The 15,610-nt window shown below is 45.0% G+C and overlaps 1 protein-coding gene across 3 annotated transcripts in view; it reads right to left on the bottom strand.

The window, feature by feature from the left end:
* The window catches only part of WDFY4 (WDFY family member 4), a 271,420-nt gene that overhangs the window by 158,382 nt on the left and 97,428 nt on the right, over positions 1-15,610 (bottom strand). For all 3 annotated transcript variants that reach the window (XM_046027423.1, XM_046027426.1, XM_046027425.1), the window contains exons 24-28: positions 13,210-13,362; positions 6,865-6,938; positions 4,427-4,588; positions 3,743-3,834; positions 1,672-1,771 (exon numbers count right to left, since the gene is read on the bottom strand). In XM_046027423.1, coding sequence (XP_045883379.1) covers positions 1,672-1,771; positions 3,743-3,834; positions 4,427-4,588; positions 6,865-6,938; positions 13,210-13,362 — 581 coding nt within the window. The remainder of the gene's footprint in view (positions 1-1,671; positions 1,772-3,742; positions 3,835-4,426; positions 4,589-6,864; positions 6,939-13,209; positions 13,363-15,610) is intronic.

The following is a 15,610-nucleotide window of genomic DNA, read 5'->3' as shown; positions in this document are numbered from 1 at the left end:
TTTACTGGGCAATGTTGTCAGTGCCAGCTGCCAGATTAGGGAGCGAGGCTACGGCCAACAGACTAGGAGTCAACAAACTGTCCTCTCTTCTATCCCTGCCTCTTTTGACTAACTGGATGACTTTGGCAGGGCTCTTGATGAGCTATGGTCATTTTTCTTGATGTTGATGATGGTGGTGATGATGATGGTGGTGATGATGATGATGGTGGTGATGATGATGGTGGTGATGATGATGATGGTGGTGATGATGATGGTGATAATGATGATGATAATGATGGTGTTGGTGATGATGGTGGGAAAGATAATAATAACGAGGGTGATGGTGGTGATGATGGTGGTGGTGATGATGATGATGGTGGTGATGATAATGATGGTAATGATGATGATGATGATGATGATGGTGGTAGTGGTGATAATAGTGGTAATGATAATAATGATGGTGGTGGTGATGATGGTGATAATGATGGTAATGATGATGATGATGGTGATGATGGTAGTGGTCATAATGGTGGTGATGATAATGATAATGATGGTGGTGGTGATGATAATGGTGGTGGTTATGGTGGTGATGATGATAGTGAGGATAATGATGTTGAGATTATGATGGTCATTGCAGTTAGCTTCTGTAATATTTATAGTATCCCAGATACTGTGCTTAGGACTAGCCACATATTAACTTCCCTCTTTAGCAGGCACTAATTTTATCCTCAGATGGATGAGCAAAAGAGGGCACAGAAGGCTTAACTAACCTCCCCAGGGTCTCTGGAGGCAGAGCTGGGCTTTGAACCCAGGAGGTCTAGAGATCGGAGTCCCAGTGCTTAAGCGCTACACTATATTCTCATTCAAAAAGATGGAAAAGGAAAGAGGTGGACTAGCTCACCTTCAGGGCAACTTCCAGTTCTACCATGCTTACATTCTAGGAATGCAGACTTTTTAAGCACTGCCTGCAAGGCTATTTTACTGAAGGGTGATTCTCTACCCCATTCCTATGTCCCCCAAATACATATACATGAAAATGTCAACTCGGTGGCAGCAAGGATCTGGACTGACTTCCTCAGCACTGCATTCTCAGAGTGAGGACCAGTGTCTGGCACACAGTAGGTACTCAACAAATAGTTGTTGAACGAATGACTCCAGAGTTAGACATAAAACAGGCAGTCGGGGAAGAGAGTTAATGGGATTTTATGGTTACACATTGTTTTGAAAGTTAATTGAAGGCAGATTCTTCTTTTTCCAACTTGGAAAAATAACTAAAAAACTGACAGTAAATAGCAGAAGAATTTGGCAAGCCTTTTCCTTGATAGATGTTATTTAGGCTAACCATTTCTCTACTCTATTGTCTGCCAAGTACAGGACATCAAAATCAGTACTTGTCACAACTGCCAAAACAATAACAATTACACTATAGCAATGGTGACAAAAGGAGCTTATTGTAATTATACCAAATCTGTTCTGAGTTACTCATGCCCATTGCACATTTGCATCAGAATATCTCAGGGCAAGGTCTGCTTTATTGAGTGGAGAGAATATAATTTTCTTTCTGACTGGTGCAGGAAACACACTGCAGAAAACCGACTCGGAGATGCTAAACTTTTCATTAAGAAAAGGTTTTAATACTGCACCCTGTATGAAGCAAGCTCAGGCCAAATTACTCTTCCTGGAGCTACTTACTCAGAGGACAGATGAAGTTGGGAGGAAGATATTACACTGAACAGCATCTCCAGCAACTGGTTTCTGAGCCAGATTGTCTTTCCAGATGTTTGGCTTCCAGCTACAAAAAAAGGAAATTCAGATTTGAGAGAAAACGGATGGAAAGAGACATAATATTTGCCGCAGTAAGCAATCGTATTCACCAAACACTTAGTTCACTCAGGAATTTAGCCATGGATGAGACTCAAAATTTTGGCATTCAAGTCTAGAGTTCTATGCAATGCTTAAAAAGAATTTCAGGAAAGGTTCCTAAAGTTCCCTTTAACTGAAGATATTTTTGATGCTTCCCATCACCCCCCACCACCAAAAAAATCCTAAAAATTAGGTCAAATTTATCTTCTAGTAGAAAAATAGTTTTTTCCCATTATCATAGGCTGCAACATTTCTTGACCACCTACTACATGCTGGGCATTACAGGAGGCACTGGGAACAGAGTGGTGGAGATTTTTAGTACTCAATCTCAATTCCTCTTCTCAATGCTTTTCCAAGCTAGGCCTTCAGCATGCCGATGTCACACTAAAGACAGAGTTTGAATTGCAGAGTTCAGAATGAAGTCCATATAAGAAGGAGGAGTGGGGCGCCTGGGTGGCTCAGTGGGTTAAAGCCTCTGCCTTCGGCTCAGGTCATGATCCCAGCGTCCTGGGATCGAGCCCCACATCGGGCTCTCTGCTCGGCAGGGAGCCTGCTTCCTCCTCTCTCTCTGTTTGCCTCTCTGCCTACTTGTGATCTCTGTCTGTCAAATAAATAAATAAAATCTTTAAAAAAAAAAAAAAAGAAGGAGGAGTGACTAAATAAGCTTACTTTTGTCCCATTATCCATTCATTCATTCACTCCCTTGGTTAGCCAGTTATTTTACAAACCAGTTCAGGGCACACAAACCATGCTGCAGAAATAGGACTGATGAGGCAGCTTGGAGAAGTGGGGTCCGATTTCTTTCTACTTGGATTCTGTCCTCAAAGGTCTTAATCTCCCTGAGCCTCCATTTCCTCATCTAGAAAATGGGAATAGTAATTCCTACTATTCGGGTTTGACTTAAGGAAAAGAGATTTTTCTAGATCAAGTAACACTTTACAATAGAATCTTTTGCAAAAAAAAAAAAAAAAAAAAAAAGAATGTTTTATATCTCCCCTGTCTGATATAGTAACCACTAGCCTCATGTGATTAGCGAGTACTTGGAATGTCACTACTGTGACCAAGGAACTGAACTTTTAATTGTATTTAATTTCTATCAATTAAAATAAATTTAAGTGGCCACATGTGGCTAGAGCCTTAAAATAAATTTAAGTGGCCACATGTGGCTAGAGCCTTCCAAGTTGGACAACATAGATCTGGAGGGCCCAGGACAAAGTGGTCAGTGACTATTCCCTTCACACCTCCCCCAGCAGAAGGAGCATGACATAGCTCTTGTTCTGCGCCTGGTTGGGAGGAGATAGCCTTAAAGAAACAAATCACAAACGTGTGCATTAGAGTAAGCCCAACAGTTTTACAAGCAAAGGAGGTGACTTAACTGGCTTGATGGGACCGGGGAGGCATTTCTGCCTCCAGTGGGTGAAGCAGGGACTGGGGTGAACAGGGGAGGCATTTCTGCCAAGGGAACAGCACAGACAAAGCATGGCTGGAGGGCAGATCATCATACACTAGGATGTGCAGGGCCTTCAGAGCACTGAAGCTGGGGATCATCAGGGGAGCAAGTATAGGAGAGATTCAACCAAGAAGGTAGCAGGAACTGGATCATGAAGGATTCCACCTGTTGGCCTATAGTGAACCGAGTTTTATCCTAGAGGTCTTGGAAGCCATTCCAGGTTGTGAAGGAAGAATATGCAATTTGATGTGATTGCAACCCTACTCATAAAAACTATGACCTCACAAGCCTGTACTTGGGAACAACTGCTCAGTCAGTTGTGGGTATCTTCCCCTTCCTTTGCCTCAGCCCTTCCCTCTACAAAATGGCCCCATGACAGGTGGCTCTCAAGGGGTGCCAAAAGGCTCATTCTGCTGCCTTCAGACTGGTGTCTGAGAAAGGTATTCTCACCGGGCACCGAGGAGTCCAGGCCCCCATCCACGCAGATCTGCCTCTCGTTCACCGAAGAAGGCTTGAGGGTGTACACAACAAATAGCCCGATTCTTAATGCAGAGAGAGAAGGATACTTTCAATGGTGGGCTCAACCCATGCTTGCTCAACACATATACAAGTTTTGTACACAGATCCACCCAAATCAGTTTCAAGGGAGGGTATGAGGGGAATCATGTTATTCTGTGATCATTGCAGTGTTTCCAGAGACCTCTAAAATCTGACCGGATTCATCAGAGCAGTTAGCTCTGGCTCTGCCAGATCAACAGAACAGATAGCGATGAGGATGGGAAGGGCTAAATACCAGGTCAGCTGGGACTGTCCTTTGGGAAATCTGCAAAAAGCAGACCTGTTGGGTCGAGGGCTGATGAGGATGACTGTGCTCATGGAAATTCTCAAATTGTTGGTGTAATAAGTGTGTCTGAGCACCAGGGAGCAGTGAGCACGTAGCCCTGCTGGGAGTCTTAGCAGACCAGCCCCTTTCCTCAACGCTCTGCCCTGAACAGAACTTCTAGAAGGTTCTCAGGAAATAGAATAAAGGTAATGTTGCTGGGTTGAGTGTGGTCAGGAAAGAACTGGGGCCTACATTCCCTTGTGAAATAGTCCCAAGCCTCTGCCGTCCCCCTGGGAAGCCTGCAACGGTACCTGAGCAAGTCCTGGATGCTGAAGTGGCCCCTCAGCTGACAGCCCAAGATGGCAATGATGGTGGGGATCTTGGAGAAGATGAGGCCTGGCTCATTGAAGAGGAAGACAAGCCTGGGTATAAGCTGGGCCTGGTGAGCAACCTCAGCATTCCGGGGTCCTTCCCTGTGAGCCCAGGAGAGAGGCAGTAAAAGCTTTTACTGGAATGAACCAAATTTGCTGTGTTTCTGCTGAAAAGGTTTCCTAGGCTGGGCTTGTTCTGTGGCCCTCTGACTCCAGTGCTCTCGTGGCAACTCATCAAAATGCTGTCAGACACCCATTGAATATGTGTCTGCCAAGTGCCAGAGCTGCTCAGGGATGAGCCTCCCGTGCCCTTCCACCCCCGGAAACTGCCTTCAAAGACAACCCCAGTTATTGACTTTTAAATTCTAAGCCTCGGGGAAAACTAATGCTGGTCTCAGAAAACTCAGAAGGAAGACAGCAGACTCGCGTGTGACCGCGGAGCACTTCCCAACAGCACGGAGCCCTGGGCGAGTCTGTCTGGGTGTGTGCTCTTCCTGCTCGCCCCAAACCACAAAGTGGATGAACGCCACTGAGAGTCAAAGGGGAAAAAGACAGAATTCAAGCATCTGTGTGCTCCTTCTTAGAATAATCACAAATTCAATTTCCAGTAAATTCGACTCCCCCCAAAGATAAATGTCCATCTGATAGAAACCAGTAAAGAAAGAAAGTGGGAAAGGGAAAAAGAAAGATGAAGGAGGGGGAAACTGGGGTGGGTGGCTCCTTCTTGAGCTGTCTTTTCAGGACTGATAGCATGAACTCTGCCAGGCTCCACATCCCTGATACACACAGGGGCAGCACCGGGCCTGTTCTGTGTGTGGTCTGTATGCATCCATCTGCCAGGGAGAATGTGCACTCCTCCTGCCGGCTCCTGCCGTGTTTGGTGCTTTCTTATCACAGCACTGAGCAGCCTGTTGGTCTGTGTTCCTTCTCCACAAGACTGTCCTGTTGTTCTGGAACTTCCAGCACTAAGAACTGGGTATGAAATGGAACGGGTTTGCAGCAGATACCCAGTGAGTGGCTGAGTGAAAAGAGGGTCACAAATCTATTCAAAACATCGAAGGCGCTACTGATAAGCTGAAACAGCCTTCCGTGAGGAGGCAGGGGGCTGTGGGAGTGACCGGACTGATAGGTAAGGAAGGAGTTGGGTTGCTAGCATGGATTTCCTGCCTCCCTTCTCCTTTATTCTGATCCCAGTCCCTGGTTTTCTTTGGGGACCTACCATGTTCTAACTCCCCTCCATCCTTTTCAGAGGTAAAGTCATGCTCTGGCCAGGCCACGGGACCCAAGATGGCTCACTGAGACCCCATCCTAATGCTGAAACCAAGAAGGAAAAAGAAGTCCTCTGTACTACCTCTATGGGCCAAGGATATGCTCTGAGGAGCTGCCCGGAAGTCATCTTGCCGTCTGCCCACAGGATGCCAGTGTGGAAGATAAGTGTGAACAAGACGAGTGACAGGATGCCAGTGCGGAAGATAAGTGTGAATAAGACAGGGTGACAGATGAACCAATGTGAACGCCACCCAGCCACGTGTGAAGATCTGCCCCCTTCCAACCTATGAGCCAATAAAATCCCCTTTCTCAACCTTCCTTTTGCCCTCCCCAATCCCTTCCTTTTTTCTTCCCTTTCTTCCCTCCATAAGTCGGTTTGAGTTGTATTTCTACCACCTGCAACCAAAAGAACCCTGAACAATATGAAAAGTGACTCAGAAGAATCCATTAGAGGGAAAGTAGGTTGGGAGGCAAATGGGACACAGAGAAGTGTTTCTGTTTGTTGAGCCCCTGAGAGGGTGCTAGTTAGAGCTGGAGAGTCCCCTCCTGGGGCCCAAATCCACCAGGGAGAGACCTTACATACATGAGCCAGTGGGAAGGACACTGCCACAGACTGAATGTCTGCATCCCCCCAAAATTCATACGTTGAAACCAAACTGTCGATGTGGTAGTATTTGGAGGTATGGTCTTGGGGAGGTAAACAGGTCATGATAGTGGGGCCCCTGTGATGGGATTAGTGCCTTTCTAAAAGAGATCCTGGAGAACTCCCTCACCCTCCCACCAAGGGACATTATAGTGAGAAGACTGCTCTTAACCAGGAAGCAGGACCCTCACCAGACACAAAACCTGCCAGGGCCTTGAGGTTAGATTTCCAGCCTCTGGAACTTAGAGAAATCAGTCTCTGTCATTTATACATTATCCTGCCTATCGTATTTTGTTACAGCAGCCCACATGGTCTGACATAGACATGCTGCCTCCCGGGAACTCAGTGCTCTGGAAATGGGAGAAGGCCGTGGCTGCTGAGCCCCTAGCCTGTCCTGCCCCCTCAGTTCCCCGTCTCAGCATGAAGCCATTAGTTCTAGCCCCCACCCTGCCAAAACCGGGCCTACCTTGGTGATCGAAGGATTTCTGCAAGGTGGGAAAAGAGGGAGAGCTCCAGGCTGTCCACGGTGTTCGTCCAGAGCTGGAGACAACAAGCACACAGTGAAACCAAGATGCGTGTGAGAAGGGACTCCAGGCAGGGTACACATGTACGGCCCTGGACCTGGTCTCCTTAGGTTTGAAACCACTAATGCCATTTAGCAGCTCAGGAATCAGAGCAGCTCTCCAGACACTTACAACTTAGAGGCGGCCTTTCCTGGGGGAAAGCTCAGACATGGTTCCTCTCTTCCCTATCTCTGCTGCTGCCCAGTGCTTCAGTGCAAGTCTGGATGGGAACCAAGGACACCTGCCGTACCCTGTGTCTGGCCCTCAGCCCTGCAGCCTCTCTCGCCAGGTACAGCTCACCCTCACTGGAGCCTGGAAGGCAAGCGTCAGTCTTCCCAAGGTAGAGATGAGGAAACAGAGGCTGAGACAGACCCACTGAGAGACAGGTCCCTCTCACCACTGGCAAGTGGTAGGACTGGAATCAGAAGTTGAGTCTTGCCTGTCTGGTTTGATGCTACCAGACAAATGCTACCAGAGGCTACCAGAGTGGTTTGTGACCACCCACCCAAGTTGTGCACGTATCACCTTCTTCAGCTCCCATCTCCTTGAAACCCTCACGACCCACTGCGAGCTGCACACTGAAGGGAATGCACTCAGATTCCTAGAGTGAACTTTATCGCTCAGGTTGTTTCCATTCACAATGAACAAAATGCAGCTGCTGACCATCCGGCCGGGACAGAATGGATGGTGTGCCTTCCTGTCTCCTGTCTGCTCCCCTTGTAGGGAGTAGCAGCACTACTCTTTCTTATTTCCAAATTCTGACCCTTCCTAGGGCCAAGAATGGAGAAGGTTCTGACATGGGATTGTAAGAGTGCATTCACAGAGCAGCTCAAAGAGCTCACACTTATAAATGACACTGCTTCCTAGAGGCAAGACGTGCCCTATGAAGTCCTAAAATGTTATCACTGTCCGCATGCAGTAGCTACGAAGAGTGAGGCTTAGAGAGACTCAGAAACTTGCCGGGCGCCCCATAGTTTCTAACTGGCAGAACCTGGCTTCGAAGTCTGGTCTGTCTGACCATCGAGCCCACCCTCTTGTCTCCTCACTATGCTCTCCCCAGGCATCTCCTCCAGAGATGACCCGCAGGGTTAATAATCAACCTCACTTGAATCAAGGAGGTGACCGTGGCTCCATCCTCTTACCTGAGAGTGAGAGCAAAAGAGCTTCAAAGGACCCAATTTCTTTTTTTTTTTTTTAAGATTTTATTTTTTAAGATTTTATTTCTTTATTTGACAGGCAGAGATCACAAGTAGGCAGAGAGGCAGGCAGAGAGAGAGGGAAGCTGAGCAGGGAGCCGATGCGGGGCTCCATCCCAGGACCCTGGGATCATGACCTGAGCTGAAGGCAGAGGCCTTAACCCCCTGAGCCACCCAGGCGCCCCAAAGGACCCAATTTCTGAGGAGGCCTGTGAAGGCAGGGACCACCCCTCTCTAGTCCCCACACATGCCACACAGAGGGCACTTAATAATTTTTAATGAATAATTTTTAATTTAATTTTTAATGAAATTTTTGAAAGAGTGAATATAAAGTAAATCAAAGTAAAATAAGTGGTTTGCTCTTAAGCCAGAAGCGCACTAAGAGATTCCCAGCTCCTGTGTGCTCAGCCACTGCCTGGCACACACAGAGGAGGGCAGCGGCCATTTGGGAGAGCTGGTGTGGGCTGATGAGGCCCCAGTAGGGATGGGGGTAGGCAGGTATGGTACCCCAATATGCAAGTCTGTAGGAGTCTGAGAGCCTGTACACTTGGAATGTTCGTTCATGAAGTCAGTCATAGAGCAAATTCTTTGTCCGACTCGGTACCGGGAGCTCTGAGACAGTGAGATCAGACTGACCAATCTTGTGTGGCCCTGAGCCCTTATACCCTTCCCACAGATGTGTATTCCTGTTTCCTTTCCAGAGCATTAGAACAATAAGAAGCTGCCACACCACATTGGAGGCTGCCTAGCTCTTTAGAAATTACATAATACCAAGTATCTGGAATATGGAAAGCACAGATAATTGAATCTTCTGGTTATTATCCTGTGTTACATAACCTCTGTACTGAGAACTGCATCGAGATGTCTGGGTCAGATTTCTTTAAATATCAAATGGATAATACGTCACATTTTACCTTCTCCCCCTGAAACCACCTCACTCAGAATGGGCTGGCCTATTCCTTCTTCAAGGAACCTGAAGCTTCGACCTCCTGCCCCCCACCCCTGCTTCTCACTTCCTGTCTCTCCTCTGCTTCTCACCTTCTTGTCTCTCCCTGCTTCTCAGCTTCCTGTCTCCCTCCTCCCTCTCAATTATCTGTCCCTGTCATCAAGCTTGGAACCCACCCTTTCTTTTGTAACCCACTCTTTAATCTCTAAACTGTTCCTCTCCTTGAAGAACCTGTCCCATCAATAGTGATTCTCCCACTGGCATTTTTAACCATACTTTTCTGCTGCTTCCTCCTCAGCCTACAACCAGACTCAGGACCCTTAAGTCTTGAAACTCCCTCCTTTCCATTTTCTTCACTTTTTTCCTTCTTCAAAAGCCCACTAAATGTCTCGACTCCATCCTCCTCCCTTCACCTCACTTCTGACCCCAATACTTAGATTTTTCTAGGCCTGTGAGTGACCTTCAGTTGACCTCCAAGTGAATTCCAAATTTTATACAATCCTACAAATTGCAAAATCTACAACTTACACATCCTTGCCCTTGCTTCACTTGATAGAGGCAGACATTTGGAAAAGTTCTCTTCTTTTTGAAATTTTGTCCTCCTAATCCTTTAATTTTATTTCATTTCATTTTATTTTACCTTGTTTTTTTAGCTTCTGGTCATTATGGGTGCTTGTTTGCTTAACTCCAGCATTAAAAGCACCAGCTTACCTAAAAGTTTATTCAGGGAGGGGTGGGGTGGTGCCCATGGTCATTCCAGGAGCAAGCTGTGGTTATGGGTAATTTCTGGGCCAGGCTGTAGTGGACATGCTTTGGAGCCAAGCTGCTGAACTCAGCCACAGCATTCTGGAAGGTACAGGGGTGCGGCCAAGGCCTGCTACTTCTTGTTTATCAGGGTGGTGAAGTCATTTATTCCTATCTCCTTTCCTCTTGTGCTCTGGGAGCCTATATTCCATACCTGGCTGGCTTCCTGCATAAACTTCTCATCCATCTTCAGACCCAGATCCAGGACCTAGTTCAATTAGCTAAATATTTTATTTAGGATTTTTGTAGCTATATTTTTGAATAAGATTGGCCTGTACATTTTCATTTCCCTTCCTGTCCTTTTTTGGTTCTGTAATCAAGATTGGCTCATAAAATAAGCTGGGAGTGCTCTCTTTCCAGTTTCCTGGAGGAGTTGATAAGGCTGGAATGGCCCATTTCTTGACAGGCAGAACTTCCTACAGACAGCCTGGGCCTGGACTTGCCTTATGGATGCTGTTTGTAAGATTTTAAACCTGTGATTCTGTTATTTGACGGTTATGGGACCATTTGGGTTTTTACTTCTTTCTGAGTGAATTTTGAAACAAATTTTCTTGGAGATTGTTCAAAAGAGCTAAGTGTTCCCATTTATTGGCACCTAGTTGTTGGTCCTATTTTCTTGTTGCCTTTCTAATCGCTCATTCCTCTGTGGCTATGCTTCCCTTTCCTTCTTAACATTACTTAACTGTGCCTCCTGTTTTTTTCCTCCCTTAGCCAATCTCAACAGCTCTGTCTGCATTATGAGAACTAGTTATTGGTCTTGGTGATCCTTTCTATGTTTGTTTCTTTTCTACTTAAGTAATGTTCTCATCTCTTTTTCCTTCTTTCTTTCTTTCTCTGAATTTTGTTTTGCTTGTTTTCTTGTTTGGGGTTTTTGTGTTTCCATTTCTGTTTATTCGTTCTAACTTCATCTAAAATTCTGTTCATTAATTTTAAATGTTCTTTTTTCTAATATATATACACTGATGACTATACATTTTCCTCTAAATCTAGCTTTCAGCAGCAGCCCCCAACAGTGCTCTGTAATGTACAGTGTTATACAGTGAGCTCCTTTCATTCAGTTCTTAATCACTTCTCATATGAATGAACTTCATTAATCCTCTTTATCACACCGTCTTTGCTAAAATTCAGGTTTCAAAATCTTCCACCAGGATTTCTGTAGCAATCTCATGACCCACTCTCCCTTGCCTTGGGCTCCTCCCACCAGAGAATAGGCCTAAAATAAAATACTAACATGTCATTCTTTAGTTAACATCCTTAGGTATCAGGAATTTAGCAAAACTTAGCAATAATCTAAAAATTATCTAGAAAGCCTTTATCCTAATAATTTAACTTTGGTCATTTATTCAAAGGAAACAGTTTTTAAAGCAGGGAAATATATGTACAAAACAACAAAATAACATTTATTCAAAACAAAAATATAGGGGGGAAATCTAAGACTTTGACAATAGAGGATCGGTGAAGAAACCAGGAACTTGCTATAAGACAGGTAATATTCTGATTCAGAATAAATCTCATAAAAGTCCATAACAAATGTTTTTAAGTGTGAAGTTCTTATCTTTAACAAGCATTATTGGGGAGGGTCATTGAAGGAGTAATGATGGGAGAGTCGAAGAGCGTGGCTAAAACATTGGGCTTGCTGGGAGCCTATGAGATTAAGAAAGGGTATGATGTAATGGAGGGGACCTTGAATTCTTGATTGGACAGGTCTCACAAATGCTCTTTTGGACATTTAGTGACTTGTGTGCAGCAGGACAGCACAGGTCATAAGGGATTTCCTAGCTCTCATGCGTTTCTGGTTTTAGAGACCTCCCTCCTTTACTTCCTGGCTTCATGTATGTTTCTCACCTTCCTTTATCAAGCCCTGTTGCCTCCCCATTTTGCCTGTCCATGGACTGGCGCTGTGTCTTTGTCATTGTCTGGTTCTTAGAGTCCCAGACTTTGGGAGATGAGCTCCAGGGGGCTGTTCTCCCTGTCTCTCCATCTCGTAATGAGATGTAGTATGTACTCTAACAAAGGAGCATTTGGAACCGGAGTTCTGAGTGTGAGAGAGTAAGGGTTGTGCAAGTGACTGGCTTGGCTGATGGTTTCTCCTCCAGAGGTATAGATTCGAGAGCTTCCCAAAGTGGTCAGTTGTGAGGCAGACAAGCGGGATATTAGTGTCTTTTCCTTTTCATTAAAAGTGTTTAAAAAAAAAAAAGAAAAAAGGAGTCCATAACAAATATCTTTCATGTCTGTTATGTGAGAAAAGACAGGACTTAAAATATGTCTACACTATGATCATGACTATCATATAAAAATATATGTATATTATGCATAGAAAGTACAAAAAAGCCATGCCTTAAAAGTTGACAACGGTCATCTGGATCTCAGAAATTGGAGCTTCCACCCCCACTTTTCTGTAATTTTAAATATTCTATAATGAGCATATATCATTTTTAAATTTAAAAAAAAAATCCATTTTTAAAATCCTTCCATGAACTGCAGCAGGGACTGGCTAAGGTGCGTGTCCCATCCTGCAGCCTAGTATTTCCAGCTTTCCTCCAGTTTTCTGCCTGAAACACAAAGCCAGGCAGGCACCCTCCAAGCAACTTGCTCTGAAATCCCCACGGCTGTTCCTATCCTTCCTGTCTGCCCATCGCATACACTCCACTCCCTCTGAATGCATTCCATCTGACCCAACCCCAGAGTCCCTAATCTATGAATCTGACTGGACTGTGCTCTCACCCCAGCCTGTCTCCAGGACATGGTCAGTGCCTGACCCCAGAGGCACTCAGTAAATGGTGCTTTGTGACTACAGCATCCAGCTGAAGCTCTGTGCAGTACCCCTCACCAAGCCTCAGGCCTGCCCTCAGGGTCTCTCAGTCAGCACTTTTAAAGAACATTTGTCAACAGCAAAGCACCATCCAAAGGGAGCAGGGTATATATATATTTTTAAGCCTATCTATATCTATATCTATGTCTCTATATATGGTATCCTCCAGGTTTAGAATCTATTCCCAGATACTATCTGGTTTGACCCCCACGCCAGCATGTGGGAGTGACATGATGCTTCCCACTCACACACGAGAAGACTAGAACTCAGAGAAATTTAAGACACTTGCCCAAGGCCACACAGTCCATTGATGGGCTCATATTAATTATAAACCCAGACCTCCCCGGCTCCAAAGCTTTTGAGGTTTTCCTTCTCCCCGCCCCCATGCTTACTGAGGAAGCTGACCTGCTGAGTTTAGAGGAAGCTCCAGACATGCTTTACCATCACACACACCCACTTCTTCAGGGCTAATGGCCAGTCTCCAGTTTACCTCAAAATTGCAGAGGATGTGTCGAAAGACGCCAACGTTGGTGACAGCAGATGACCCGAAGCCTAGCTCTGCAGTGCCAGCAATCGAGAGGATGAGCTGAAAAATTCGATGGTTTAGGAGAGAGGTCTTTTTCCTCAGGAGAAAAGCCATTATCTGAAAAAGTTAAAACACAAAGCAATTTCCTCGTGAATGCATCACAAGATCTCTTTCTCCTTCGCCTGCTTGTTCCCACCAGCACCTGTCATCGGCTCAGCCTTTAAGTCCTCTGCTCTCTGCTGTTACCTCCTCCATTCCCATGTTCTCAGAGGAAGAACACACACGAACTTCTATGGCTGCTTCCCACCAGGGTTCACTTTTCTGTACTTGTGTACGTGTGTGACTTGACCTCTCACTAGGGACCACCTGCTTCTTCCTGAAACCCCCACTGTGTTTCCAGAATGCCATTCTCTCTTGGTTTCCCTCTACATTTCTTTTTTATTTATTTATTTTTTTGTTTCGGAGGTAGAGTGATTCATCAGTTGCATATAACACTCGGTGCTCATTACATCATGTGCCCTTCCTAATGCTCGTCACCCAGTTACCCCAACCCGCACCCATCTCCCCTCCAGCAGCCCTCAGGTTGTTTCCTAGAGTTAAGAGCCTCTTATGGCTTGCCCCCCTCTCAATTTTCATTTCATTATTTTTCCTTCCCTTCCCTTATGTTCAATAATTTCTTAAATTCCACGGGTGAGTGAAATCATAGGATATTTGTCTTCCTCTTACTGACTTATTTTGCTTAGCAAAATACTCTCTAGCTCCATCCATGTCATTGCAAATGACAAGATTCCATTCTTTTTGATTCCTGAGTAATATTCCATTTTAAATACACACACACACACACACACACACACACACACACACACTTTCTCCATCTGCTGATGGACATCTCGGTTCTTTCCATATTTTGGTTAGTGTGAACACTGCTGCTATAAACATTGGGGTGCATGTTCCCCTTTGGATCACTATGTTTGTCAATCTGTTTGCAGTATGTCAAAGCTGTCATCATCAAGACAGTATGGTACTGGTACAAAAACAGACACATAGATCAGTGGAACAGAATAGAGAACCCAGAAATGGACCCTCAACTCTATGGTCAACTAAACTAAACTAAACTGACAAAAAGGGGAGGATATCCAATGGAAAATGGATAGTCTCTTCAAGAAATTATGTTGGGAAAGTTGCATAGCCACATGCAGAAGAATGAAAACGGACCATTTGCTTACACCATACATAAAAATAGACTCAAAACGGATGAAAGACCTAAATGTGAAATAGGAAACCATCAAATTCCTAGAGGAGAACATAAGCAGCAACCTCTTTGACCTCAGTCACAGCAACTTCTTCCTAGACATATTTCCAAAGGTAAGGGAAACAAAGGCAAAAATGAACTATTGGAACTTCATCAAGATAAAAAGCTTTTGCACAGCAAAGGAAATAGTTGGCAAATCTAAAAGACAACCTACAAAATGGGAGAAAATATTTGCCAGTTATTATCAGATAAAGGGCTAGTGTCCAAAATCTATAAAGAACTTATCAAACTCAACACCCCCCAAAAAATCAAAAAATCCAGTCAAGAAACAGGTAGAAAACATGAACATTTCTCCAAAGAAGACATCCACATGGCCAACAGATACATGAAAAAATGTTCCATATCACTCAGCATCTTGAAAATACAAATCAAAACCACAGTGAGATACCACCTCACACCAGTCAGAATGGCTAAAATTAACAAGTCAGGAAATGACAGATGCTGGTGAGGATGCGGAGAAAGGAGAACCCTCCTCCACTGTTGGTGGGAATGCAAGCTGGTGCAACCACTCTGGAAAACAGTATGGAGGTTCCTCAAAAAGTTGAATAAAGAGCTATCCTATAACTAAGCAGTTGTACTACTAGGTATTTATCCTCCTGAATTTCTTTGTGCTCTTTCTCATTTCCCTTTACCAAATCCTGCATTCATAACCATCCCATAAATGTTGCTGTGTCACCAGGAAGCCACCACATCTCCATGAGCCCAGCTGCACCAGCATCTCACTTTAGGCTGCAACCACCCAGTGTGCCTTTCTGCTATGCTGGGCCCAGGGAAGCAACAATATATCAGGATGGAGCCACTGGGATCCCAGGGGTCCAGACCCAACTCAGAGACTAATGAGAGGGATCCCACTTAGCCTTATGTCTCTGTTGACGTCAGTCACATAAAATTCAGGTTGCCTACCCATCTACTGGTACCTGGGTTCTCACCCATCTTATCCACCACTCACTTCTCTAAGCCTGGATCTGACACCATCCAGCCATTCACCCTGTCCTCCCAGATATCGTCTCCAAAGTACTATTGGGAAGTCTTGCTTGCTGGTATAAACTGCAT

This window comes from Meles meles, chromosome 13 (assembly GCF_922984935.1).
Source record: "Meles meles chromosome 13, mMelMel3.1 paternal haplotype, whole genome shotgun sequence".
Taxonomy (NCBI): Eukaryota; Metazoa; Chordata; class Mammalia; order Carnivora; family Mustelidae; genus Meles; species Meles meles.
The sequence above is the reverse complement of the archived record's forward strand: the minus strand, read 5'-3'. Positions and strand labels throughout refer to the sequence as shown.